The sequence below is a fragment of the Lissotriton helveticus genome, chromosome 2_1, assembly GCF_964261635.1.
Source record: "Lissotriton helveticus chromosome 2_1, aLisHel1.1, whole genome shotgun sequence".
NCBI classification, from domain to species: Eukaryota; Metazoa; Chordata; class Amphibia; order Caudata; family Salamandridae; genus Lissotriton; species Lissotriton helveticus.
The window spans coordinates 11,917,346-11,937,761 of NC_136059.1; the positions used below are offsets into that span (position 1 = coordinate 11,917,346).

Below are 20,416 nucleotides of genomic sequence, written 5' to 3' on the forward strand. Positions count from 1 at the left end.
CTCAAGGCCGATTCCTGGGGAACTCCCTCTGGCAGCTCACGCACTTTCAAGGAGAAGGGCGGAATCCAGACCTGTTGACCCTTCCTACCACAAAGGAGGTGAGCCAGCCAAGACTAGACACGCTATACCAATGGACTCAAGGCACACCAGCGCACCAGACTGTATCAAAGGCTGCTGATAGGTCGAACATGATCAGCAGCGCCTCCCCCCCAAACCACCCCTGGCATCTAAAATGCCTTTAATGTATTCTGTTACTTCCGTAAGTGCGGTCGCAGGACTAATGTGGGGTCAGAAATGTATCATACAAGAGGAAACTGAAAGAGCAGGACACAGCTGCAAAGCCTCAAACTTGTGTTGCATGAGTGACAGCGAGGGGGAAATCCAAGCGTCTCCTGTTCACTCACCTAACAGGAGAAACAGTACCACAAGAACACAGAGGGGGCAATCCAAGCGTCTCACGCATCTTGCGGAATAATCTCTAGACAGTACCAGCCGGTAACTGTCTTCGCGTAGTTGAACACAACTTGCTCCACAGCCACAGAGCAAAACGAACCACACCTCCCCAGCAGCTCCGCGGGGACAGGGCGTCCGCAACATCAGCTCCCAATGGACAAATCACAAGCACCAATAGCAGGCATCCATGAGAAGATATGCCTTCTGAGGCCATTCCCCTTCATGCTAGGCATTCTGGGAGATGTAGTTCTTTATCTAGGTAGGCACCTTAGTCAGACCCTGACAGTTTTATCAGCAATAACTTTCCGGTCCTCCATCTCGGAGGTACTTACCACCAGGGCACCGCTTACTACCTTGCCCCCAAAGAGGTTCCTGAACACCGGATACCCCCCAACTTCTTAATACACACCAAGGCCTCTCAGGTAGGGCAGGAGAGTCCCGGACCACCAGCAGGTCAGTACCCCCTCCCGCAAAACCGGAGCCACTATTGAATGCTCACCCTGTACCAGGGTCAGACAGTCCATGTGTTAGACCTGGTATCATTGGCGTGAGTCTCCCTTCCATTTTGACAGATTGCCTCATCTGTTTTGATATGTTTTTGCTGGTTTTATGCTTTGGGCACTGTGCCACTGCTAATCAGTGCCACAGTGCAAGTGCTCCCTATGTTAAATGTATGTACTAATTAGTTATTCCATGATTGGGTTGTTTGATTTATCTATCAGCCCCTATTACAGTGCACCATGTGTGCCCAGGGTATGTAAATCAAATGATACTAGTGGGCTTGCAGCACTGGTTGTGCCAACCAGAGAAGCAGCTTGTCCAGTGTGTCTCAGGCCTGCTATTGCAAGGCCTGTGTGCAGTCTAGCACTGCCATGTTGACTTGGCTAAGTGCACCCACTTGCCAGTCCCTAAAACCTTCCCTTTGCTTCATATTAGACACACCTCTGATGTGTGTAGCATGTTCTAATAGTGAATTACAGCCATTTTCGTTTTTCACTATTGAAGGCTACCTGTTCTCACAGGTCAGAATGGGCAGTTAGATTATTACATTCTTATATTCCTAACTGACTCAGGATACATGGTAGAAATTCAAATTTAGTATGCCTGAACTCAGAATAATAAAATACATCTTTTAGTAAAGTTGGTTTTAATATTCTGTGTTTGAAAATACCACATTTAGAAAGGAGGTATTTTCTGGCTTAACTATCCAGGCCTGCCTCTACTGGGTTGTGTATTCCTTGTCTGGGTTTGTGAGTGACAGGGCTGGGGGATTCCAGGAGACAGGCTGGGGCAGCCCGGTGGTGAATAGGGAGATCTGCATCTAGATGGGAAGGAGGAGTTGTACCTGGGACCTGAATAGGACTGGGCCTTCCCTCTACAATGCTGGCTCCTCCTCCTGTGGCTTGTCTGATGTCTCTGCCCTGCACTGTGAAAGGAGAGGAGGAATCATGTCAACAGAGTACTCCATAGCTGTATCTTCCCTCCCCTGTGCTGCCTCCACCTCCTGGGGGGCGGCTGATATCTCTGCCGGCACAGTTAAAGGAAGAAGAGAGTCATGTAAACAAAGTGCTCAGGAACTGTTTTGCACTAGGCACAGGCCTCTCTGCCTTCAGAGAACAAAGGATTTTGGGGAATAAATATTGGGACCCTGATCCCAAGAAATTAGATCACTTCTGGACAAGAAACCTTTCTGCCGAGGAGAAAAACCAAGGAAGCTGCAGGAGTTTGGACTGCCCCTCTTCCAGTGTGCTGTTTTCTGGGTTGGCCTGCAGTGGTTGCTCCATTGCCAAGGGAAAGGAGAAGGAACATTTTAAGGACTTTCATCATTTACAGAATATTCTCCAAGGGTTTGAACTGTGCTTGCTTCCTGCTGTAGTTTCAGGGACACTTCACCTCCAGCTCCCCACTGATTTTCCTTGCTGGGAATTCTGACTCCAGACACTTGCATGCCGCTGGGAGCTGGAAGCGCGACGCATCAAGAAGAAGAGTGTCCACGCCCCAGCTGAAATCGTTGCATCGCCGGAGAAGCGAGCCTTCGCTGCATCTCCCTGGAAGAGTGTGTTCATCGAAGCTACCTCCTGTCGCATCACCAGAGAAGCGTGACGCCATCGTGAGAGTCACCATCACATCACCGGAGAAGTGTGTCGCAGGGCATGTCACGGCTCCAAAGTACAGAGTCGTCGCAAGGCTGCCAGCGCGTCATCGCATCATCATCGCATTGCCGGATCAAGGGCGCCATCTTCTCACATTGCAAGCAGATCATCGCATCGCATCAAGGTGGCATCTTGCACACCGCAACGGGCCCGCAGGCTGAGAATCTACGCATCACCTCCGCACCAGTAAGGATCACGACGCATCCCCTACTCTGTGCAAGCATTGAGGCCGGACGCATCATCTGCCCTGGATCACGGAACCGACGCATCTCCCCTTTTGCGGGCCTTTTGTTTACTTTGCGTTACGCATCCAGGTACTTTGTTGAGAACTTTGTCGCATTTACCATCATTTTGAACTAAGCAACTTTAATCATCTTTAAGTCAACTTTTAGTATAGTATTGTGGATTTTTGTCATTTGAGTATTGTGTTTAAGTCTATATAAGGAATACTTATTTTTAAAACACTGGTGTTGTGTCCATTTGTAGTGTTTTCACTGGATTACTGGGCATATTCACAAATGCTTAACACAGTGCCTCCAGGATAAGCCTGTCTGATCATGCAACTCTACCAAGGGACTGAGAAGGGGTGATCAATGAGTGTAATCCCCTTATCCTGACTTAGAAGTAAGGGTCCCTATTTAGACGAAGGTGAATATCATTGCCAACTAGAGACCCCCAGATCTAACACCATGCAAAAACGGAGTCCACTCCATTTTCTTGCCCGGGACACTGCCAGTCCTGTCCTTAGCCTTGGGGATGGGCGGGTGGGAAATTTGCAGCTGGTCTTTTGAGCTGTTGAGAGGGACAAAGAGGGTTTCTTGACCTCTCCTGACGCTTTTATAGTTGCCGTGGCGTGTGAGGGACCACTTGCGCCCTTGTATGATATCAGCAGGGCCCGGCCCCCTGACTTACGTCCACCTACAGAAAAGAGAAAACAGACCGGCTTCCGCCCGAGATGCCACTAAGGGTGCCACGCCCCTAGGTGCGGGTGGAGACAGTCATAGTGTGCATACATCGTGCAAATCGCCCCATTGAGATAACAACTTTACCCTCCCCATCATCTGGCACCACAGAGAGACAACAGGCAGATATTTGGTCATCATGGCTAGTCTTTTATTACACCTGTAAGTATTATTCTTTAATTTGTTCATTTTCAACACACTGGATCATTTTTAATCAGGCATAGATAAACCATCCACAGATATTGTAGCCCGAAGAGGTAGGCTCCTTATAGCAACAGATTGTCTTTACATTCCAGATATGGCCTTAGTCATCAGGATATCAAGACACGCACTCTGGTTATGAATCAATCCCTCTATGCTTGCTGTGCCAGCAGGCTCCAATTTGCACTGTTTTATCAGCAATAACTTTCCTGTCTTCCATCTCGGAGGTACTTACCACAAGGGCACCGCTTACTACCTTGCCCCCAAAGGGGTTCCTGAACACCAGATACCCCCCAACATCTTAATACACACCAAGGCATCTCAGGTAGGACAGGAGAGTCCAGGACCACCTGCAGGTAAATTCCCCCTCTTGCCAGCCCAGAACCGCCTTTAAATGCTCGCCCTGTTCCAGGGTCAAACAGTCCATGCAAAAAAAGAACCCACTCCATTTTCTTGCCCGGGACACCGCCACAGAGCTAGGAGGTCATTGGAGCTCTCGCCCTCCCCCTCCCACCACCTAAGGCTTGACCACCCAACCCCACTCCAATGGGCCCTAAATGGCTTGTCATAATCGGTTCAAGCCCTCTGCTAGACAGATTCGCTCTCTCTGGCAAATATAACTCCATAATGGTTATCTGGATTAGATTATGCTTGAGCATGTGGAGTAAGGATCCAACCCCTGTGTTTATGCCCCTCGCTCGTTTGCACTTGAATATTGTTGGTATAAACCACGCTCCATATGAGATCCACACATTTATTTGACTAGCGCCCTGCCCATAGATGTCAATATTACAGGAACTGATAGGGACTCAACAAGGAGTTCCATGTAATATTCTAAGCAGGAAAAGCCTTTAGTAAACTCGGGGCCCCTGTGCCATTTTGCGGAGGGGACTAGCTATTACAGGCCGATATGTCCGTGGCCTCAGGTATGATCGCTGTGCTGGTTAAAACCGTTGCTAGTGACACCCACCTCAGCGTACCCGACAACGACCATGATTCGGGCCTTGGGGGTCTATGAAAACACAGGCGTCCACTAACGATAAATGTACCCGTTTGCTTGAAGGTCTGATAAATCCCCTCCTGCTAAACGTAAATTCAGGTTGCCTTACCCATACAAACCGGGAAAAGAGTGTGTTGGCACCCCAATGTTCTCCCAAGTGTACTCGCCGTGCTTGGTGCCGCAGCACGCCGTACCCTAGTCGATTTTTGATCCATCTTCTTGCAGTCATGCTGCTGCCATCATATCACGATGCACCTCCCTGCCATCGACATGAATAGAAAATTAAGAAAAAGATGTTCAGTGCCCCCCTGATTTCCATGCAGATCACATTGATATCCTATTCTGCTTGTTTGCCACCCTGAACCATATGCCCCGGCATAGCCTGTTGCTACACCACAGTCATAGCAGGGTGATATCCTCATCTTATGGTGCTACATCCAAGAAGTCTGAGCACACCAACAAAGGGGGGGGGTGAGGGGTGTGCGGGTCAGAGAGTCACAACCATAGTGGTGAATTATACATCAGGTCACTCGCCATGTATATTTCTTCACCAAATATGCAATTTAATTCACACGCTGCTTAGCTCAGGGTACCATGCCGATTACACTGTTTTCCCATTTACAAGGCACTAAAAAATGGCAGGCCATGCTTATCTGTGAAGGTATCCTGCCTCAGGTAGAAGCGATCCCCGAGATTTGTCAAAACATAGCCTGCACTGCCCTCCCAGGGACGACACCCTTAAGTAGGACTACACTACGCTCGCGTAGTTTGAGCAACTACGTGCTATGCGAATTGCACGTAGCACAGTGCAAAAATGCGTAGCATAGCGTAGCAGGCATTTTTTGCATGCTCACGGTCCTCAAGGTCAAGTTGAAGTCCGCGAGTGATCAAAATACCATCCTGGTGAGACTTTTTTCTCATTCCCGATCAGCAACATCAAGTTACTGATCGCAAGCATGGAAAATAAACCTCCCGGCGAGATGCTCTACGCGGGTAAGCCAGGTTTCTCACTGCGAGTTGTCACGTATGCTCGTGACCGCTCACAATGAGAAACTACCAGTCCGCGTTGAGAAACCTGCTGCTCAAGTACAAATCTACTCGATTGGCAGAAAAGGACCGCTTGCACTGTGCAAGATGCAGTTTGCACTGATTGCACAGTGTGGACAATCATCTGGCACTGGGTAATCAGTGCGAACAGCATTTTGCACAGTGCACTACGCAGTTTGGGTAGCTACGCATAGCTTGCATAGTGCGAAGTGCACTTCGCATTGCTACGCGTAGCGCTACTACGCGAACTACGCCCAGGGTTGCCCTTAAGCACCAACAAATAATACTACTTATGTGTTACCACCTGCTGGAGGAGTTTATATTTTAGTGTGAATGGAACACTGCTTACTGTGTCAGATACCCTTTCATAATTGCGCCACTGGAAATTGATTTTTAAATCACATCTTCTGCCTTAGGAGAAAAGATGTGGCACCTGGGCCAAAACATGTGACTTTCATGCTACCCAGTTAATTAAGATCATAATCCCACCAATTTGCATTTACCTTACAATGCTCTAAAGGCTCGTGGCTGAGTTTGTTGACCCTGATATCACTATCTGTCTGTGAGTCAAGGAGACTGACTGTGTGTTTTTTACCCCGGACACCAATCAAGATGATGCACGTGTCCCACATTAGGCTGCTTCCCAAGCTCAACCCCTTGTTTAAAATTGATGAACAACTTAGAAATACCACTGTTACTTTGCACTTTGAACTTTGCCAGCTATCACTACGAATATGTTTGAGGGCATTAAATAGCCACCAGTACGATAATTCACACAGTGTACACTATGTAACAGGACATGAATTTAGGCTCTGAACAGAAGCTACCAAGTCCTGTTAGGAGCTTATTGACATCCTCGAGCGTGGAAGTTCTCCATGGGGCCTTCTTGGATCTAAGCCCTTTCTTGCTGCTGTCCTCCCTAAAGAGAAAATTAGCTACCAACTTATGTCCGTATAGGTGAAACCCTTGAATCCCAAATAAGGACGTGCTGGGGCCCATCGACCCCCCCAACACCGGTATTTCTCAGTGTTACATAGCGTGAATCCAAAGTGACAGTATCCGGGGGCTTCAAGTAAGCACCAGTTGCATTACCAACGGAAATACTCATCTTTAAGCACAAGGGGATTATGGGATTTTGCCCAGAACTTCTGGTTGATTGTGCCTCCCCCCAGACTCCACTCTGGTGCACCATCTTCCCGGCCGACCACCTCAGCGATTAGGTTCTACCCTCTTCCCATTAAGGAGCCTTAAACTTCAGGTCCATTGTGCGCCTTTCTTGCCAATTTAGTGCAGACAAAAGTGGGCAGCCAGCTGTGCAGACACCTGTCAATTGGTGAAAAAGTAAATATAATCAGCATGTGGTGGCGTTCCCTATAGCTCAACCTACTGGACGGTGGCCTCCATGAGCTAATTTCGCCTGAGCTAAATTGAATCGTATAGGGTCTGGTTCAAACCACCAATTCGAAGGTCAAGAAACCAGTGGCAGATGCTTCAAACCAAGCGTTTGGTCTGTTCCATTCCCTTAGCTCAATTTAATGGGCTGCACCCCGTAGTCCAAAGTAAGGCCAGACTGTCCCGATAATTAAGAAGGATACAGGCCACCCAAATGAAACCCAGCTACATTGGGCCCACACACACGCTCGATCACCAACAAGACATTTATAACTTGCAGTGTTTGTGCTGAATTTGCAGACACACAGCAGTGTGATGCATTCACACAGGGGGCTGTTCGGCAACAACAACCGTAATTGTTTTGAGGTAGTTCTAACTCATGACTTCATCGGTTGGGCTCACTAATATGTTACCTACGCCTCTAATCAATGCTCTGTCACTTATTGCCGCAGGTGGAAATCCCTGCCTCTCCACTTCCCCTATGGCGAGGACAGGAAACACTAGCTCACTATTCTCGGTCCGATGAAGAGTGATGGACCGACCCTGAAGCATAAGTGTGTGCAACAGGAATACGGTCTCTTCTGCCATTGAGTTATTGCACAGTTCTCTCATCCATTCGCATGTGCAACAGGATATCCTGGCCATCCAAGGCTAAAATAGATGGGGAAATGGGTTACATTTACCCTGGCAATGCCACAGAGAAATAAATCACTGCCCTTGGAGGACAACAGCTTGTGAATTCAGCTGACTATGGTTGCTCCTTTTCTTCGGCACAGAGTCTGACTAGAACAGTGACAATCAAATGCCAAACAATTGAATTCCAAACCCAGCAGCAGTATTACTCATCTACTTAGTGTTGCCAACATATCATGATTTATCAGCACAACTGTTACCTCTAAACATGCTCTCTTTATTTCATCTGTGTAATTTCTCCTAATATCTGTAAGTAAAAGTACTGCCCAGGCCCAAAAATCATTAACCCCCCATATTCAGAAAATAAGGTAAAACCACCGCCTGTCTGCATGTCATATAATAACCAGTAGGTGGACGGAAGTAAGAGGGCCGGGCCCTGCTGACGTCATACGCGCAGTATTTTCGAAGCATGCGCATTTGAGTAAATAGCGAGTCTGTTCAGAGAGTGCGCTCAAGGCAGACGCTACAGAGTATTTAAAGTAGAAGTAAATATATAGATATACATAGATAGAATAATGTAAAGCAAAGGATAAAAGTAAACACATACTTACCAAATAGAGTTCCAATAACCCTACAGCTGTTCAACAACAAGGTGAGGATTCAGAGGGCACTAAAGAGAGAGAGAGAAGTAAATAGGATTAAGCAGATTACGCTGAGGTAGGAAAAACTAATATATTGTTTTTTTAGTTCACAGCATCAAGGAAATATATAACACCATCAATAGAAGAGAAGTATAGGTCACACCTAAATAGGGTAGGTTATAGAAGGTGATACTATATATTAAATTTCTCCTAGAGGTTTAGAATTAAATTGTGAATTTTTTTACAGTCTTTACTTACCTATCACGTCTGAAGAAGCGAAGAACACAGATGGGTGTCCGAAGCTGGGAGGAAGAATCAGACTGGTATGGCTGTCTCTTCTCTGTCCCATCCCCTTTCCCCCCTGGGTTTTGTTGGCTTACATGCTGTTTAATGCGTGTGGCTGAGGAATCTTGGTGAGGCATTGGGAACTTGCGGCATTCTGCTCCTGTGCATTTGAAAAGAGTGCAGATCTGACAGAGTGAAGTGCCCATATATTTTTTAGCACCCGAGCAGAATGGCGGAAGGTCTGTACTTAAAAAAGATAGGAGAAATTTTAAAGGGAATCCAAAGAGAACTAATTTCAGTTAGAGAAGAGAATAGAGAGTTTAACTATTAAAGTGAGTAATCTAGTGTCTAGTCCCAGTTTTCAGCATTCAGTATTTCCTGAAGGTAGTCCAAATAAGAATTTGTTTCCATACCCAAGATCACCCCGCAGGTCATTCATTCGTTATCCCCTGTGATTCCTTCGACCCCACCAGAGCGATTTAATGGAGACCCACAAAATGCCCAAGTATTCCTGTCACAATGTACCTTACACTTTATTTATCGTCCGGCAGTTTTCCCCGATGCGCAGTCTCGAGTGGCATTTATTTTGGCTTATTTAAGTGGAGATGCAGCGTCTTGGTCAATGCCCATGGTCACCAGAAATTATCCCATTTTCTACGATCTGGCTGAATTAAAAAAGGAATTTCTTCGAATATTTGACAGAAGAAGAGTCTCGCGAGCAACAGACAACGAGTTATTGGAGATAAAATAAGACAGTTGAGGTCTGTTGGCATATTTGGCCCAGTTTAACAAGTTGGTAGTAGAGACGGAGTGGCTCGAGAACAAACGAGCAGCAGTGTTCTATCGTGGCTTAAAGGATGAATTAAAAGACGCCTTGGCTCAGGTGCCCAATAGACTCACAGAGATTTCAGCCTTAATTGATCTGGTATTAGAAATTGATTTTTGCCTCAGTGAGCGAAGAGGTGAGAAGAAGCAATATTTTCGTCCAAGTGTGGCCAGGTTTGATCGGGCAAAGTTTGAAGGCAACAAGGAAAATTACTCAGCACATGGGGGAGAACCCATGCACATCGGAAAAATCTGAGGACCCCTCTCTAAGGAAGGAAAGGAACGTCGGAGAATAAATAAGCAATGTCTCTATTGTGGAGGTACAGGTCACTTTGTTCGCAACTGTCCTAAGAAGCCTAAGCAAACACAGTCAAAAAACGCCTCGCACCACCATAAGCGGGGTTGGACTGGTGGTTGAGAATCTAAATCAGCTCCAAATCCTCATACTCTGGCAAATACCTCACAATCAGCAGCTCCGAGTTTGGTAATGAGGATGACCTTACGATTTGTGAAGAAGATATTGGAACAAAAAAACGTTATGGTTGATTCAGGGGCTACGGGTATTTTTTGCGAGTTGAAGTTAGTACAAAAGATCAAGAAAGAAAAGAGTGAAGCAGTTTGAGCAGTCGATAGATCAAATCTTTCATCATGACCCATTGTTATTATTATTTTATTATTATTATTATATAAAATTTATACCGCGCTCAGTAACCCGGGGGCATCCCGGCGCTGTAGACAGCAGAAAGCAACACTCAACTCAGTCGCTACACCGGAAACAGATGGGTCCATTGTGAGCCATACGGAACCCGTGGAGTTGGAATCAGAAGATGGACATCTTGAAACCTTACAATTCAACTTAATAGATGCTCCGCAGTTTCAATTGATCCTGGGGTTGCCGTGGCTCACGGAACAGAACCCAACAATTGATTGGGGCTCTCGATCAATAGCAATGAACTCAGACTATTGCAAAGAGAATTGCCGTGGAGAACATAGAGGAACTTATGGGAAAAATCCAGCTTTTCATTTGAGTGAAAAAGAGGCTACAATTTGTGTGATAAATACGACCACTCTACCTGCAGAATACACAGAATTTGCAGATGTCTTTAGTGAAGTGGAAGCAGAAAAACTCTCCCACATTGAGGATTAGACTGTAAAATTGAATTGGATCCAAGGTCCAATCTTCCGTGTAGCAGGATTTATGCTTTAACAGAGCGAGAGGATGAACATCTGAAGGAGTACCTGCAAAAACACCTAAAGAATGGATTCATTAGACCCTCTCAATACCCAGAATCTTCCCCACTTTTTTTATTCCGAAGAAAAGTGGAGAGTTAAGATCTTGTGTAGACTACAGTGCGGTCAATCGGATATCCATCAAGAATCGATACCCTTTGCCGCTAATATCTGTTAGTTCATGTAAAGGGAGCAAAGATCTATATTAAGTTGGATCTGAGAGGGGCCTATCATTTAGTCAGAATTCAGGAAGGAGACAAATGGAAGACAGCATTTAGGACTAAGCATGGTCTCTTTGAATATCAAATAATGCCTTATGGTTTATCCAATGCTCCAGCGACCTTTCAGCATTCTATCAAAGATATGTTGAAAGAGTTCATAGATCAGAATACAATAGTATATATTGACGATATTCTAATTTTTTCTAACACAGTAGAAGATCATGAAAAACACGTCAAGAAGGTCCTGCAGAAATTACGAGAAAACATTCTATTTGTAAAATGTAATGTGACTTCGGTGGAATTTCTGGGTTTCATCCTTTCACAAAACGGAATAACCATGGATGAAAACAAGATCAAGGCTGTGATTGATTGGGAATCTCCAAGGTCAGTGAAGGAAATTCAAAGTTTCAATGGATTAGCTAATTTTTACAGGAGGTTCATACAAAACTTCTCCCAGAAGCTGATACCTTTGATTAGATTACTTAAGAAGGGAGTTAAGTTTGAGTGGACCAAAGAAGCAGAAGAATCATACACCCAGCTAAAACAAGATTTCACAAGATTTCACTTAAGCGCCAATATTGCTACACCCAGATCCTTCTGAGCCTGTCTATGTGGAAACTGACGCGTCCAATCTGGCGTTAGGCGGAGTGTTGTCTCACAGGCATCGAACAACCGGACAACTTCACCCAGTAGCCTTTTGTTCAAGAAAATTAACCGCTGCAGAAGTCAACAACACAATCACAAAAAAAGAGTTACTGTCCACCAAAGATGCCTTCAAGGAATGGAGACACTATTTGATGGGTGCTAGACACGTGGTCACCGTTTATACAGACCATAGGAATTTGAAATTCCAAATCAGCTAGAACTTTGACACCTTGACAGTTACGCTGGTCATTATACTTAGCTGATTTTGACTTCGTCATTACTTATCGACCAGGTTCACAAAATGGAAAGGCGGAAGCCTTGTCCAGGCTAGGTACTGAGGGAGTATCGGAAGAGGTCAAGGATCAAACCATTATACCAGCGGAAAAACGGATAGAAGGAGTTTTGCAAGAGTCTCTGGAAGAGGGAAAACAAGATGATATGGCTGTGGAAGAAATGGATAATTGGGTGAAGGAGGATTCAAGACAAGAAATTTGCAAAGGGTTACCATATCATAATGGAGTTCTCTATTTGCCCACACCAGAAATGCAACAAAGAGCATTGAAGGAAAGTCATGATAGCCTATTGGCAGGCCATAAAGGTATTGCAAAGACTGAAGAATTGGTGAGGAGATGTTTTTGGTGGAAAGACATGATAAAGGATGTGCGACAATATGTGACCACTTATGAAAGCTGCGCAAGGGGAAAATCGGAACGTTAAGCTCCCAAAGGGTTATTGCAACCTTTGAAAACCCCTTCTTACCCTTGGCACACAGTCACGTTGGACTTAACCGTTGATCTTCCCTCAAGTAGAGGATTTGATAAAATGGCTCATTTTGTACCCCTAAAAGGGGTGCCCACGGCAAACACATTGGCATCCACCTTTAGTCAAACCATTGTTAGAGCCCATGGCATACCAAAGGAAGGCCTTCATTAAGAAATTGAGCATAGAAACCAGGTACACGACAAGTTATCACCCAGAAACTGACGGTCGGACAGAACGGACAAATCAGGAGCTAGAACAGTACCTAAGGTTGTGTCTTTTAGATCAGGATGGTGATTAGCCAGACTATCTGTGGGCTGCAGAGTTCGTGCATAATAATGCAAAGAATGTTTTTACTGGTTACTCCCCATTCTATCTAAACAATGGTAGGCATCCCCATTAATCCTTAAGTTTTCAGGAGATGGACGTTCCAGCAGTATCAGATTTTTTTGAACACATGACACAGGTACATGGTTTAGCTACAGAGAACTTAGCCAAAGCAAAATAAAGTTACAAATTCTATGCAGATAAAAAGAGAAGAAAAGAACCAGAGTTAAAAGTTGGGGATAAGGTGTGGTTGAATACAAAGAATCTTAGGCTTAAAGGAATTAGAAAATTTCAGCAAAGATTTGTCGGCCCTTATCTAATTGAGAAAAAGTTGAGAACCTTAAATTACCAATTGAAGTTGCCAGTGGGGTTACAAGTTCAACCAGCATTTCACGTCTCTTTACTAAAAAAGGTGACAAATGATATGCAAATGAATAAACCCCCCAGGCCAATTCAGACTGGGAAAGGAGAGGAGTTTGAAGTACAGCAAGTTTTGGATGCTAAGACTAAGAAAGCTCAATTATACTATTTGTTGGACTGCAATGGTTATGGACCTGATGAAAGATCTTGGGAGCTGTCTATAGATGTTCATGCTCCTCGATTGATTAAGGAATTTCATAAATGGTACCCAAACAAGCCCAAGCAGAGAGGATTTACTTTGAGGGAGGGTACTGTCAGGACTGTCAGACCACGTAAGGTAAAAATACTCTTGGTAAACTCTATGTTGCACAAGCTTGGAACAAAGAAGAACACTGTGCACAGGCAACATCGAAATCCAGCATGTACCATCACAAGAAGGCCGCCCGAAATCCTGAGTTTGGGCGATGAGTTAGCGCTCTCGTGATGACCGCAATTATCGGTATCCGGGTGTCATGTCCATTCTGTGGTGCACTTCACCGAAGGTTCTAGAAGAGATGGACGCCTTGGAGTAAGTTTTCTGACAAAGGAAGAGTCAGCACAAGTAGGTTAAGTACTCGATGTACATATTTGTATTTTTAAACAGGAAATAACTCTGAAAAAACGGAAAGGTTAAAACATTGCATGTGACCCGGTTTTAGTGCAGCCAGGAATGAAGTAACTCCAAGGTTCATTAAGTAACAAGAAGAGAAAGACTATCAGAGGAATTTAAAGTAGATGTAAATACATAGATAGAATAAGATGAAGCAAAGGATAAAAGTCAACATATACTTACCAAAAAGAATCCCAATAACCCTACAGCTGTTTAACAACAAGGTGAGTATTCAGAAGGCAATAAAGAGAGAGAGAGAGAAGTAAATAGGATTAAGCAGATTAATCTGAAGAAGGAAAAAACTAATATATTGTTATTTTAGTTCACAGCATCAAGAAACATATACAACACCATCAATAGAAGAGGTGCATAGGTCACACCTATATAGGGTAGATTATGAAAGGTGACACTATATATTAAATTGCTTCTGGAGGTTTAGAATTAAATTGTGAATTTTCTTTACAGTCTTTACTTACCTATCCCGTCTGAAGAAGCGAAGAACACAGAAGGGTGTTCAAAGCGGAGAGGAAGAATCAGACTGGTGTGGCTGTCTCTTCTCTGTCCCATCCCCTCCCCCCCTCCGGGTTTCGTTGGCTTACATGCTGTTTAATGCGTGTGGTTGAGGAATCTTGGTGAGGCATTGGGAACTTGCGGCATTCTGCTCCTGTGCATTTGAAAAGAGCGTGGATCTGACATGCAGAACTGCTGTGAAATATCAGTACTGCCACACAGGTCTTTCAGACCTGCTGAGAAGTGCCAATACTGCCGCAAAGATCTTGAAGAATTGCTGAGAAATGTCAGTACTGCTGCAACGGTTCTGCAGAACTGCTGAGAAATGTCCGTAATGCAGCAACACTCTTGCAGCTCTGCTGGGAAGTACCAGTTCTGGCACAAAGGTCCTGAAGAACTGCTGAGAAGTGTGAGTAGTGTTGCAAAGGTCCTACAGAATTGCTGAGAAATGTTGTTAATGTAGCGATGCTCTTGCAGCTCTGCTGAGAAGTGCTAGTACTGTCAAAAAGATCTTACAGCTCTGCAGGAGTCTCTACTGACCCAATAAACGTGTCACAGCCATGATGAGCAGTGCAAGTACTGTAAGAATGCTATAGCATTACTGCACATAACCTTTAGTACTGTCACAATGTAACTAAATCAGTCTCCATTCGAAGTGCCTGTAGTGTCCAGTGACACGTGCTGGTATTGTTCTTTTAAACAAATAAATGTCGGCCTATTGTCGCTTCCAAAGTAAACTGTCAGTTGTGAAGGGACAGTATTGCCACGCTGCCACCCCTCCATTGACTGACCATTCACACCGGGGGACAGGCTCTTGAAGGGTATCTGCACCCTGGGGTAAACTCTTCACATGCAGAAGGATGCTTTTAGATATGGACGCAGCTCCATGTGTGGTCCTGATCATCCTTTATGAAGTGTGTAGGAAAGTACCTCTTTTACCATGGTTTGCCCCCAATTTGTGCCTGATATGTGATGTAATTGTGAATTGTAAGTGCACTGGGTCCCTGCTAACCAGGTTTTCAGTGCCAGATCTCCCTTTCCTAAAATTGTCGCATGATTTGTACAACTTCTGTCTCCCTTGTAAGCCCCAGTAAGTAGTACTCCTGGTACCCAGGGCTTTAGATTCAACAGACACAAGAAGATGACAGAAGAAGACCACTGCTTTTCAAGAACTGAGACACGATGCAGAGGAAACTGGCACAAACCCCCACCACTGCTAAGAACCCAACCATTGCAACCTGCTGTCTCTCCTGAAACTTGCGAGGCCTCCAAGATGCCCCAGAACCCTGCAGCCTTCAGCAATTTGCCAATAACCTCTCTTTGGGCTAGAGGCTCTAGTCCCCGTCACCTGCCAGTAAAGAAACTGCAGTGGTTGAGGACTGGCACACTCCGTGCAATTGCAACTCACAACAGAAAGAAACGTTGCAGCATCATAGGACTGTTGGTTCACCAGTACAGTGGAATAGACCCCTGTAAGTCTCCAATAAATCGAGGGATCCTCTCAGCATAACTATCGACAGTGAAAACAGCCATGTTCCTAACAGTGGCATCAACGGCATAAAGCAGCAATGGTGGAAGTACTACCTCTTCCATGATGGTCTGCTCTGTAGAACACCAGCAGCCTGACCACTGCCAGTGAACTCTGGAAAAAACACCCACAACCTCTGGTACTCCTGCTCGAGGTGCAACTCCTCTGCCTGCTGTCCCGAGTCCTGGGCCCCCAAAGGCCTTCATCATACTAGTGAAGATGACCTCTGACCTTGCTTAGGACCATGGTCGATTAAAACGCCTTGGCAGAGTCATACTACCAACAACCGCAGTGTCAACTGAATCAGAGGTCCTCTGCTACCTGAAAACTCACCATTCTCCAACAAACGCAAACACCGGTTTGGCAGTGTTCCCAATCAATTGGCTTCCAATTAACTGCTGCCAGTGACCTTGATGTTGTTGGCGGTCTACTGAATTTCACTGCAGCTATACACTTCCATTGATTTCCCTATTGAACCCGATAGTAACTATTTGACGGAATTGACCGCCAAGTGCCTAGTTACTGAAAGTAAGGCATAGATTGAACTGCACTGCATTTGTTTCGATAACCACATGTATACAAATTATTTATTTGAGTTTTCAAATTGCATAAAGCATATCTCTGATTTGAAGACTTGCTTCTAAAAAAGAAATTTAAAGAATCTTGTTATTTTCATAGAAAATTGGTCTTGGGTTTATTCTTGAGTGTATGTCACATTTGTTGCCTCTATGAGTCCAAAAAATGCCCTAACACAACCCTTCGATAAGCCTAACTTCTCGCCAATGCTTCCACAAAAAGAGAGTTGGTATTATCTACCTGTTGCTTCTATCTTCCTCTGGAGATATCTCACACTTTTTATATAGACTACTTGATTTTAGTACGCTGTGCAGAGAGGTGGTATCTTACAAGGTGCACCAGCAAAGGAACCAAAATGTACTCTGACCTTTGTCTGCACTCACAACTGTAGAGGGAGCAGAGCAGCTCTCCCCAAGTGTCTTTTTACTGAGATTGACAGGGACCAGGAGAGGGAGAGGGTGTGTAAGAGACCTGGAGTGAGGACAGTGAGAGGGAGAGGGTGTGTGGGAGACCAGGAGTGAGGACAGTGAGAGGGAGAGGGTGTGTAAGAGACCTGGAGTGAGGACAGTGAGAGGGTGAGTGTGTGTGGGAGACCAGGAGTGAGGACAGTGAGAGGGAGAGGGTGTGCCGGAGACCAGGAGTGAGGACAGTGAGAGGGAGAGGGAGTGTAAGAGACCTGGAGTGAGGACAGTGAGAGGGAGAGGGTGTGTAAGAGACCAGGAGTGAGGACAGTGAGAGGGAGAGGGTGTGTAAGAGACCTGAAGTGAGGACAGTGAGAGGGAGAGGGAGTGTAAGAGACCAGGAGTGAGGACAGTGAGAGGGAGAGGGTGTGTAAGAGACCTGGAGTGAGGACAGTGAGAGGGAGAGGGTGTGTGGGAGACCAGGAGTGAGGACAGTGAGAGGGAGAGGGTGTGTAAGAGACCTGGAGTGAGGACAGTGAGAGGGAGAGGGAGTGTAAGAGACCTGGAGTGAGGACAGTGAGAGGGAGAGGGTGTGTAAGAGACCTGGAATGAGGACAGTGAGAGGGAGAGGGTGTGTCGGAGACCAGGAGTGAGGACAGTGAGAGGGAGAGGGTGTGTAAGAGACCTGGAGTGAGGACAGTGAGAGGGAGAGGGTGTGTGGGAGACCAGGAGTGAGGACAGTGAGAGGGAGAGGGTGTGTAAGAGACCAGGAGTGAGGACAGTGAGAGGGAGAGGGTGTGTAAGAGACCTGGAGTGAGGACAGTGAGAGGGAGAGGGAGTGTAAGAGACCTGGAGTGAGGACAGTGAGAGGGAGAGGGAGTGTAAGAGACCTGGAGTGAGGACAGTGAGAGGGAGAGGGTGTGTCGGAGACCAGGAGTGAGGACAGTGAGAGGGAGAGGGTGTGCCGGAGACCAGGAGTGAGGACAGTGAGAGGGAGAGGGTGTGTAAGAGACCTGGAGTGAGGACAGTGAGAGGGAGAGGGTGTGTGGGAGACCAGGAGTGAGGACAGTGAGAGGGAGAGGGTGTGTAAGAGACCTGGAGTGAGGACAGTGAGAGGGAGAGGGAGTGTAAGAGACCTGGAGTGAGGACAGTGAGAGGGAGAGGGTGTGTAAGAGACCTGGAATGAGGACAGTGAGAGGGAGAGGGTGTGTCGGAGACCAGGAGTGAGGACAGTGAGAGGGAGAGGGTGTGTAAGAGACCTGGAGTGAGGACAGTGAGAGGGAGAGGGTGTGTGGGAGACCAGGAGTGAGGACAGTGAGAGGGAGAGGGAGTGTAAGAGACCTGGAGTGAGGACAGTGAGAGGGAGAGGGTGTGTAAGAGACCTGGAATGAGGACAGTGAGAGGGAGAGGGTGTGTCGGAGACCAGGAGTGAGGACAGTGAGAGGGAGAGGGTGTGTAAGAGACCTGGAGTGAGGACAGTGAGAGGGAGAGGGTGTGTGGGAGACCAGGAGTGAGGACAGTGAGAGGGAGAGGGTGTGTAAGAGACCAGGAGTGAGGACAGTGAGAGGGAGAGGGTGTGTCGGAGACCAGGAGTGAGGACAGTGAGAGGGAGAGGGTGTGTCGGAGACCAGGAGTGAGGACAGTGAGAGGGAGAGGGTGTGCCGGAGACCAGGAGTGAGGACAGTGAGAGGGAGAGGGAGTGTAAGAGACCTGGAGTGAGGAGAGGGAGAGGGTGTGTAAGAGACCTGGAATGAGGACAGTGAGAGGGAGAGGGTGTGTCGGAGACCAGGAGTGAGGACAGTGAGAGGGAGAGGGTGTGTAAGAGACCTGGAGTGAGGACAGTGAGAGGGAGAGGGTGTGTGGGAGACCAGGAGTGAGGACAGTGAGAGGGAGAGGGTGTGTAAGAGACCAGGAGTGAGGACAGTGAGAGGGAGAGGGTGTGTCGGAGACCAGGAGTGAGGACAGTGAGAGGGAGAGGGTGTGCCGGAGACCAGGAGTGAGGACAGTGAGAGGGAGAGGGTGTGCCGGAGACCTGGAGTGAGGACAGTGAGAGGGAGAGGGTGTTTAAGAGACCTGGAGTGAGGACAGTGAGAGAGAGAGGGTGTGTGCCAGACCAGGAGTGAGGACAATGAATTGCATCCTCAAATGTGGGCTGAGGTTTTAAACCTATGGTCCACAGCACAAGCAAGAGATTGGTGGTCAAAGGTTTGTGAGGCAATGTTCAAGTGTTGAGGGAATAACAAATAAAATGTCTACCCCGGTTTCTTTCTTAGGATGTGGGCCTTTTCCCTGAAGGGGCCTGTCTCCCTTTTAGATCTTGCTACAGGCAGTTTCAGCTGTCTCTTGGCAGACCTATCATTTCCAATATACAACAGAGTGAGCTTGGATAGGATGATTTTCTTGTCTATCTCAGATAGGTGCTGTGTTTCAATAGCTTTCCTCGCACTTCTTCTATTCTTTTCGCCCAGAAATGTTTTGGTCTCACAGTTTTGGATCAACTGTTTTTTTCTTGCAGGAATTCTCTCTATTTTATGTTATATTCATCACATCATAGAGAGTGTGTTTTTTTTCCATTTCTCTCAGTTTCCCCCGCATGCTCTCTTTTCACCCCCTTTCTTCTACACTTTCCTTTGTTCCTCCCCCTCACTCAAGATCCCACTTACTATGTTAATATTATTTTTTTATTAATGTTTTATGAGTGACTGGCAGTTGCTTGGTGCTATTTAGTGACTCTCATATACTTTGCTTATTCATTTTTGTTTTTTAATTTACTGTTCTGATATTGCTGAAATCAGTCCTCTAAATACGTCTGAATTATTCCACATTGTTTTGAAGATTCAGTTGACGGATTCAACTGAGTTCCTAAAGTGTCCTCCAGATGTAAGAGGGTCTTCGAGTCCCTCCAACTTTAATCACGGCTCTGAGGTCCTGATTTAGATCTCGGTAGATGGGTTACTCCGTCACAACTGCAATGGATATCCCATCCGCCAAATTATTAATCCCATTATGTCCTACGGGATTTATATTTTGTTGGACGGGATATTTGTCATAGTTGTGAAGGAGTAACCTGTCTGCCGAGACCTAAATTAGGTCCTAGGTCTTCACCTCTCAGACAATTAGCAGCACTGTCTTATCTTCATGTCTGCACCCTGCCCCTATCAGTGGAGTGATTACATTGAGTAATTTTGTTGGTGTCCAGGATTAGACACCGTTTGACTCTTGTGTATTGTTTGTTCCAACTCCTGGCAGGTATGCGATCACCAGGACAAATATGATACACTTGTGAAGAGGCAGCTGGACTTTGAGAAGGTGTACACCACCCCAGGAAAGTACACAATCCATGCAGAAGGGACCCCAGAACCAACCCCGGCTTCAAAATAGTCTTCACACAGAACAGACATGGATTTCAGGTGGGTGATATGAAATGGGAGCGCTGCTGTCTGACACAACTCACATAAAGCAACAAGTACAGACATGTCGGGGCACTGACACCCATCCACCTTTGGTACGGTTTAAATACATATTTTCTGCTCAAATCCCCAGAGGGAAGCTTCATTTTCCAACCCTGGCTCGCAATTGAGAAAGGGTGTTGGTCAGGAGCTAAAGGCTGGGGTAGTG

General features: G+C 46.2%; 1 protein-coding gene across 1 annotated transcript in view; it reads left to right on the top strand.

Annotated features, from left to right (window-relative positions):
• Positions 1-20,179, top strand: part of LOC144819166 (uncharacterized) — a 119,714-nt gene extending 99,535 nt beyond the window's left edge. The window contains 1 exon segment of the mRNA XM_078677138.1: positions 20,048-20,179. Within this exon segment, the coding sequence (XP_078533264.1) occupies positions 20,048-20,179 (132 nt within the window).
• Positions 20,180-20,416: the final 237 nt, after the last annotated feature.